The sequence below is a fragment of the Oreochromis aureus genome, linkage group 13 (genome assembly GCF_013358895.1).
Source record: "Oreochromis aureus strain Israel breed Guangdong linkage group 13, ZZ_aureus, whole genome shotgun sequence".
Taxonomy (NCBI): domain Eukaryota; kingdom Metazoa; phylum Chordata; class Actinopteri; order Cichliformes; family Cichlidae; genus Oreochromis; species Oreochromis aureus.
The window spans coordinates 33,397,618-33,406,891 of NC_052954.1; the positions used below are offsets into that span (position 1 = coordinate 33,397,618).

Sequence of the window (9,274 nt, forward strand, 5' to 3'; positions counted from 1 at the left end):
TCAAGAAGCATCCAACTAAGGTCCTTCTTGGATGCCCCCGAGGTGAGATGTTACAGATATGTCAAACCCAGGAACGGATCAAGATCACGGATCACAACTGGTTTGGGAAAACACAATATTCCTTGGAAGATCTAAAAGCAGTGGTTCGGGATAAATAGGTCCAGGTATTTTACTGCTTACCCCGAGATCCAAACCCAGACTTGCAGTAGATGGGTTGAGTTTGCAACGCAGGTGTCTGTGCTGTTTTTATTAGGCCTACCGCACTGAGCACAACCTCAGTGTTTTACGTGACCTTCATCTAAATGATCTGCCCCTTTCTCCATTAGCAATTTAGCAAAAACATATTCGGGACATATTTCCACAGAGATGTGAATGTTTCCTCTGTTGTGATCAGTCTGATTAGCGTTACCTAGCCTGTATCTGTTTAGGATTACAGATTGTGAACATTGACTGAGTTTTGCCATTTGTGTTTGTCGACCAAGTTCCAGGTCTTACCTGCTCCTCTGGACTTTCTATAACAACCAATTCTGAATTCCTTCCTCTGCAGTCATCTCGAGCTCCTTCCCAGGTCTTCTGATCCAGAGAGTCGCTGTCTTTTTTTACCCATTTACGGTGTTTGTGGCCCTGCTGTGATCCACGATGCATGCATCATCAGTCTCTGCTCTATTTCAACAGGTTCCTAATTCTGCTTTGAGATGCTACCTACTTGTGACCTTTTCTTCAAATGCCTTGGTTTTATAATAGTAAAGTGACAGGAAGTCTAAAATTCAAGATATATTGTGTGTCTGTGGCTTTACACAACCAAAAAGACAAAACCAAGACAAAAAGAGGAACAAAATATGAGAATTATTTCTTTTAAGAAACCGATTAATCTGCCAACATGAAATGCCCCAAAATTTTAAAAAGAGAAAAAAATGTGTCTCTTGCCAAATATGTTGCCAAACTCTCTCTCCCATTGTCTTATGGCCTTGCAGTTTTAGCCTTATTCACAGGTAAACGGCATTAAACTGGTATTCCTCACAGATTCTCCAGTGTCTCTGCCTGGGAAATCTTCTTCAGACAAAAGGAACAATCAAGGAATAAAGGATATAGGCTGAAAGCACATTTTCTTTGTATGAATGAATATTACAAAGTCATCAAGCATTGTCCCCCAAGTGCCATTAGATGCCAATCAGGAAAAAATACAGTTACATGTATATAATTCGAACAATGTATTAGCATACGCATTAGCATAAAAAATCATGTTTTATTAATAGACAGAGTACAGTTTCTATAAAGGATTCAAATCATCTTTTATATATTAACATTAAATTTCAAAGTATATATCTTCATATTTCTGCGCAGCATGTTTGAGTATTGCCTTATATAGAATAAACGCCATTATATTCTCAGGTTTAGGAGAAATATTTAACCAGACACAGCGCCCTGTTCACAGATCCAAGAATTTTTGATGTCACAGCTTACAGCTTTCCACCCATTGGTCCCTCTGACAGAAATCACACAGCCCTCGTTATCAGCTGGTGGTTGTATCCAGTAGCTGGGAAAAGAATACGCTGGTTAGATCATGACAGATATAGATCATAATTCTTTGGAATTATGATCTATATCATAATTCAACCCAGTTCCAGCTGCCACCTTTGACCCTCAAGCCAATCCAATAGTCACTGGCTCCCAACCGAATTAAGCTGCTATAGACGAAGTCCTGAGTATCACAGAAAGACATCAGATATGTTTATGACTGACAGCCTTTTATGTATAATACACCAAACTGCAATACAACAATTACGAATTTAAGATTTTAATCTTGTTCAATTTTGGGATGAACTGCTGTCCCAAGTTCAAGTATCTTGTGGTATTATTAGGAATTTTGGTAAGCTCCTCGTTGTGGGAGAAGATGTTGATTTACTGATCAGTCCTACATAGATTTATGACATTATGAAGTGATTATTGACCAAAACAATATCACAAATACAAGAGGCAGAAAAAAGTTTATTAGGACTAAGCCTTTGAGGTCTGCAGTGATTTAAGCCTGTTAAAGTAGTTCATTTAACCAGAGTGCATGTTGGAGGTCTCGAAGTTCCAGGTCTTACTTGTTCCTCTGGACTTTCTATAACAACCAATTCTGAATTCCTTCCTCTGCAGTCATCTCGAGCTCCTTCCCAGGTCTTCTGATCCAAAGAGTAATGGTAACTGGTCGCGTAGCAGCTGGACTTGAATTGGAGCCATCCTCTCTGGCAAGGCTCAATCTGCCTTCCTGAAACAAGAGACCAGCTATCATACCACATTAATGTATTGTGATAGAATTAGCCATATTTGAAGGAGAAGTAGGAAAGGCTGTCATACTTCGTCGATAGTGGGACCTCCACATCGATGAAACAGAACGGGTAGTTATATTACTCGTTGTGTTCCACATTGTCACCGTTGGGATTGCAGTACTGTATTCATATGTTTTCTTCAGTCGCTGGTTTTCTGCCTTCAGCTGCTGAACTTCTTCACTCATGGACTGCTTCTCTGCCCTTACCTGCTGAATTTCTCCCTTCAGTCGATCGTTTTCATCATTCAGGTTGCTCACGTTGTTCATCAAGAAATATTGAGCTTCTCTCATGTTGTATATCTGGACATTCAGATCATCACAGTACTGCTTCCAGAGTTCATTGAGACTGATTTCTTCCTGGAGGTTTTGATTCAGTTTGGCAGAAATGACAGAGGTAACTAGAATGTAAAAAGAAGTAAAGTGTTTGCCTATAGTAATGAAATCTACAGTACATACAATGAGAACTATAGCTTAAAAATCCTTTGTTCAATACAGCCTTTGTAGTGCATTACAAAGAAAGTTCTGAAGCCCACAGCACATATAGTCTAGTGCCTTTATGCATTTTTTAAAACGTGTTACCATCCCAGAGTGTCTGTACAGCTGTTAGAGCACATGCTGCTGGCATTGCACACTGTTCTTTGCTCCTTATTGACGCACCAGCCAAGATATGATTAGACACTGAGTGTACTGACAATAGCTGTCCACATGGTGCCTGAGCACATTTGAAGTCCAGTGATTAAAATTTGCCAATTTACAACCTTAAAGGTAGTTATTATAACCACAGTGTGCTAAATGCTACCAGAGGTTTCTCCACCAGGCGCAGTATTGTTCTTTCTCCAGAGTTCTTTTGCAAAACAGTGCACTAAAACTAACACACAGAAAAATGCTGGAGCCTATCCCAGCTGTAGGGCGAGAGGCAGGTACACCCTGGACAGGTCGCCAGTCTGTCGCAGGGCTAACACACAGACACAGACAACCATTCACACCCAAATTCACACTTATGGGATATTAAGAGTTTCCAATTAACCAACCCCACTAACTTCCTGTCTTTGGACTGTGGGGGGAAGCCAGAGTATTTTAGTAGTAAAATATAATCACTCAGAGCCTTTTTACTGTTCAGCTTATATATGTCTGTGTTGTTTAAATAATCATGGGTAATATGCTAAATCCTTCACTAACTCTATATTATGGAGAAAGGTAAAAGGTTCAACACGTTACATGTTCAGTGATGCTCTTATGCATATGTAGCAGCTGAAATGAATTTCACCCGAACACGCCTTTTTAATTATAAGTCTTTTATTTTGGATTTTAATCTCTTGACTGTTTGACTGAATTTTTTTGCCTCTTTTATTGTTTAATTTTATTTATTTCTTTTTCAGTGCAGACACACAAATTTCTCTGAGCCACACTGTTTTCTGTCAAGTCATTTCCCATCAGACACACGCACATGGGTTACACATGCCGTCGTTGTGACAAGTGGTTATTTGCAGTTAACTTCCTCTCATCTGATGTCTGACTTCAAGGCATTTTCATCCAAAGAACTGAAGCTCACTGGATATTTGATCCATCTCACATCACGCTGTGTAAACCCGAGAGAGTCTGTGTGCACGTCTAATTGCCTAAATGCGCTGAGCTGTTGCCATGTGATTGGCTGATCAAATATTTCCATTAACAAGCAGTTGAACAGGTGTGCCTAATAAACTGACGAGTAGGTGCACATTTTCTAATTCTTTGCTTATACATCGCTGAGCTGAGTTATACTCACAGTGGATACGAAGGAACAAGATTATTAAAAGTATCACCCAACACCCTGCCAACGGCAAAAAAGGTCGAACAGCGGCGGGAATGATGAAGGGACGCTTCTTATCTGACAGAAAAATAAGAAACACCATTCATATTCATATTACTTATAAGTACTATAGTGATGTTTAGACTTTGTGACTAATACATGCAGTGTGTTCGTAATCTACCTGACGTGGGCTTGTGTTTCTCCACAGTGGGAACTGTAGAGTTAACATAAACATCCTCTTGATCAAATTCATCTGAAACAGCAAAGATTAAATCCAAAAGAATGAAATTAAACTTCATATTAAATTATATCAGAGTGCAGAAACTGTAACAACTCTTTGTATCTGCTAGCTTGTCCCTGTGTGATGTCCCAACCACAGTTCATCTGCTTAATGAGGAAAAACTCATCGAATATATTTCCCAGAAACATATTTACAGAGAAATAATTTATTATTTGTTTCCTTTAGAATCCAAAACTGGCAATCACCATGCTATAAACCCATCAAATGTTCTGTTATGTGCAGACACATCATTGAATTACAGTAAATATCGAAAAGTGTTTTAGCTTTGACTCCTGTACAATACTTAACAACATGAGTTTAATTTTTCTATAACCTTCAGTTAGATGGAAAAACATCTTACCTGCATAAACATTAGCATTATAGGTAACAGTCATCACTTTGGATCACTCTTCTTTTTGCTCAGAGTCTCAAATGAACTGTAACTTACATTATTCAGATGGTGTTAGGTTGTTATGTTCAACTTCTGCTTTTGTAGGTTTTCATTTCACACCTCAGTTTAGGTGCTGCTGTTAAAGCATGTTTTATTAAATTAGTTATGTGTTAACTGTTCCTCCAAAAGACGGAAGGATCTCAGCGTATCCTCCTGTTGCTGCAGCATGCAGACCAATGCATGCACTGTCATTGCTCTATTTCAGTGAGTTCCTGGTTCAGTTTTGAGTTGGTAACAAATCTCCTGTAACTCCTTTTAAAAGTTAAAACAGTTATAATGATCATGTAAGAATAAGACTGAAAAAACCCTCTCTTAAGAAAAACCAATTCACCACAATAGCGCCGAATGTAACCAGTACTATTAGGATTATGTACAACTTCAGTATCACAGGCTGTATCACAGTTTCAATGAATTGCAATGGTTTAATGAACAGAAACAAGAGTCTGCCTCATGTGGACATTAAAGGAACTACTGTAAATCATTTCTAATACACTAAAATAGACGCCATGGTCACAATCCTGGAGGGAGGGGCTGAGCACAGAGCACAGCCAATGCACAGCCAGCAGCACCCAAAGTCTAATTTTTAAAATAAATTACGATCTCTCCAGATATTGTCAACAAAAAACCATTTTATGCATGAAAGATTCTGCACAACACACATCTGAGTTCATTTAAGTCATTAAATCTAGACAGGAGTCTAAGCTGGAACGAATGGATTGTGATTGTTAGTTTCAAAACTCTAAATTTCAAAGGCGCTGTCTGTTAGTTTAATGTTTCTGAGGTAATACATCATTAGTCACTGTAAAAGTGGGGTGATCGTGGCTCAGGAGTTGGGAGTTCACCTTGTAATCAGAAGGTTGCCGGTTCGAGCCCCGGCTTGGACAGTCTTGGTCGTCGTGTCCTTGGGCAAGACACTTCACCCGTTGCCTACTGGTGGTGGTCAGAGGGCCCGGTGGTGCCAGTGTTCGGCAGCCTCGCCTCTGTCAGTGCGCCCCAGGGTGGCTGTGGCTACAATGTAGCGCTTTGGGGTCCGTAGGGACTAGTAAAGTAAAGCTATACAAATACAGGCCAAAGTACAGAATATTAACACTTCTGTTAAACCGCTACCTCAGCAAAAGTCACTTCTTTGATGCCTCCTTTCTTACTAACTCCACTTCCTGTTTCTTGGTTACGTGTGAGTTATTACTAAGGCTGATGTATTTGCACATTTGAAGTTATAACATGATTTGCTGAAAATCATTGTTGGAAGTGTGATCTTTGAAAAGCAGCCAGCTCCCGCTCTGCATCCGAGCTGTGCGTGACACAGCTGCTGGTACAAAGACTCCCAAAGGTTTTATTCATTTAAAAGGTGCAACACAATTAACCAAAGAGTCACTTAACTGTCAGTCACGGCCTGCCCACGTCCACATAGAGGTCTAATCAGGCAGAATAAGTGAAAACACCTGTGTGCACCGACCATGTGAGCGCTTTAACGCGGGTTCATGTACAGACAAACTTAAACTCTTCCAAACATACTGTAGAATCACTAATGCATGAGGACACAACAGCACAAACACGTACAGGAGGCTTTCATGTGCCGCTGCTGGGTGTGGTGCCCTGACAGAGTTCATGAATTAACTGAACTCTTGAACTGTGCTGTGGTATGTAGCAGACAAGCAGTCGGTTAAACGGCAGGAAAATTCCCTCATAAAAGGCACATTTCCAGTAGTACGTAGTGTTGTTCTGGAGCTTTCTTCCTATGATACACACTACTGTGATCAAAGCTCCAGCCATACGTCTTTTCTTTTTATTTTTCCAAGAAGACTGGAAATAGGTGCAGCAGTTTGTTGACACATGTGCAAACATACATGGAAATAAGGCAAAAAGACGAAGGTGGTAAAAGTCTGACAAGCATGAAAAACCCAAACCATGATAGAGCCCCTACCGTGCTTGACTGATGGCTGCAGACTCTCGCTGTTGGGCCTCTATCCTGACCTCCTCCCCACATACTGACAAAGATCTGAAATTAAGTGGAAAAGCATCCAATGTCCAAAGAAGAACTCTAAAACAGCGTTCCCCAACCTTTTTTGTGCCACAGAACGATTTATGTCCGACAATATTTTCACAGACCGGCCTTTAAGGTGTCGCGCATAAATACAACAAAATGAAACCAGTACTGGTACCAAAAAAAAGAATATTTATTCATAACACACAGGAAAAGACCCAGGGAAACCAAGTTATTGATAAAAATGATTTAAAAAAAATAATGATAAAAACCCTGAAAACCATGAACTTCACACCCGAGCCTCAACACTCACGGCCCGGTACCAGACGACTCACAGACCGTGAGTCGTCTGGTACAATGCTGTAAAATTTTAAAAAGCTCATCATTTATTTTTATGCAGCTTCTCGGATCAGCTTCTGACTCTAATAGGCTCCCAGTCAGCTCCCGTTCTCTATCGTCCACTCACAATGAACCCTGCTATCATCGTTAGTTACATTTTTCCTTCATAAACGTCGGCACTCAGAACTTCCTGCGTCATGCAGGAGCTTGTATACACTGTTTATAAGAAATACAAACCTGAAGGCGACATGTTTAAATGCATTCTTTCTAATGGCCAGCAGGGGGCGCCTGTAAAAAGCAACCTATGTATTGGAAAATCAACTTGATAAGTTTATGGTCTCAAACAGTACTTTGAGATCTTGTGAGTCACAGCATGGTGATCACTGTATAAATTATTGTCCCATTTAGCCTCAAGACGACAGCGGCTCAGGGATCTTGTTTCACAATCTCACAATATTCTATCATCTCTCATGTGTCATAAAATACCTCCCTGTAAATTTTTGTGATATCACAGCATCACAAAACACTTTACTGTGTCCACCATTTTCATTTCACACAAAACATCACCAGTGGAGAATTTCTGACAGCAGCTGATGGCAACAACCACAATCAGCTGGTCCGTCCAAACGTGGACGCTTGTTTTGATTCATCTACGCTCTGAGTGGCTGTTGTACGTGCACATAATCAAGGTAATATCATAAATCCATATCCGTCTATTCCACATCAAAAACTGCACTTCCTCTACCGTCCAGCAGAGGTTCTGTCATTGAGTCACCCCATGCTCGAATGTCATCTTTGCAGCAGATGAGATTATCCTACAGAGAATTTCCCCCTTCATCGTCAAACCAGTGTGGAGATTATTTTTTATAACTTACCTGTTTAAACTGTATTAAGGCTGAAAGTTTGCATTGTTCAAGAAGTCTGAGCTCCAGTTTTGCTGAATCAGATTTGAGCGTTTTAGTTGGATGTTACTGAACACTAATTGTCAGTGTCTGTGTGATGCACCTGCACCAACCTAACATTATCTGATAACTTGGTACTCCACCCTCTCATCCTCTAAGCTCTCTTGTTCCAAAAACCTAATGTAATAGAGACCAAAATGCTAGTTTAGGGCTTGAAAATGCATGCGTTCAAAACCACAGTGGGGCTATGTCAGTCTCTTTATGCAGTCTGTTTTTTCTTAGCTGATGGAATTATTTTTCCTCTGTTTAGCTTCATTCTTATGAGTCCGGTCTACATGAATTGCAGACATGTTTTAGTTCCGTGTCATTAACAGGAAGTAAACATTAGTTTCCTGAGACCTGAAGGAGTCTTTATAATAACTAACTAAACTAAGGCCATATTCATTCAGCTAATGACCAATAAGAAAATGGGACATGTTGTGAAACACATTTTGTTGCCAAACTCTTAACATATTGTTGACCCTGAGATTAGAACCTGTGTGTGGACACATGTGAGCTGAAAACATGGGACACAAAATGTGGGTATCACCATTTTAGAGCCTTTATTGTGAAACCAGCAGTTCATCTATGATAAATTCTGATGCAACACTGGGTTGTTGCAAAGAAGAAAGAATATAATGGTTAGTGTGTGTGTGCTGTGTTTCTCTGGATTCCTTAGACATATTTTTAAATAGCTAAAGAAAAACCCACAAAGATTTGGAAATAAACATCGCTGGTATGTTGCTCCATATCATCAATCTCTCAGACAACATGTAAATCTGTCAGTTGGTTTACCGCCTGTTTGTACTTCAGTACAGTCCCTTCTCTTCCCCTCCTCCTTTACCTCTTTCCATCTTTCATCAGTTTGCGCTTTCTTTCTTTTTCCCATTTGTTCCTTTCTTCATCTCTGCCCTCCTCCTTCCTATTCTCACTCGTTTTATGACCCCTTAAGGGCAACACACCTGCTGCATCGTGCAGTGTTGCATGACTTCTGCTGCTGTCAGAAGTCTTCGATTTGATAAAAATCACCGTTTTGGCTCATTGGCGTGTTGATGCATCAACCTCCAGGGCCAAAAGCTGCAGTTCCTCTGATGTCCACTTGAGGCACTCCCCATAGACTCCCATGTTAAAATATCCAGCTTTAGGGCAGAAATAAACATTTTTACAGCCTAATAC

The 9,274-nt window shown here is 40.2% G+C and overlaps 1 protein-coding gene across 1 annotated transcript; it reads right to left on the reverse strand.

Moving 5' to 3' along the window:
- Positions 1-1,606: 1,606 nt before the first annotated feature.
- Positions 1,607-4,801, reverse strand: LOC120443294 (C-type lectin domain family 12 member B-like). The gene is made up of 6 exons (XM_039621622.1): positions 4,745-4,801; positions 4,285-4,356; positions 4,080-4,181; positions 2,344-2,712; positions 2,091-2,254; positions 1,607-1,702 (listed from the first exon to the last, which is right to left on the reverse strand). The coding sequence occupies exons 1-6, from the start codon at positions 4,776-4,778 to the stop codon at positions 1,607-1,609; spliced, it is 837 nt and encodes a 278-aa protein (XP_039477556.1). The 5' UTR covers positions 4,779-4,801.
- Between the last annotated feature and the right edge of the window lie 4,473 nt (positions 4,802-9,274).

Coding starts and splice junctions, on each gene's coding strand:
- LOC120443294 (XM_039621622.1), bottom strand. CDS start 4,778: ATGACTGTTACCTATAATGCTAATGTTTATGCAG. Junction 4,182..4,284: donor GAAACACAAGCCCACGTCAG/GTAGATTACGAA, acceptor TTTTTCTGTCAG/ATAAGAAGCGTCCCTTCATC. Junction 2,255..2,343: donor GAGGTCCCACTATCGACGAA/GTATGACAGCCT, acceptor CTCTTGTTTCAG/GAAGGCAGATTGAGCCTTGC.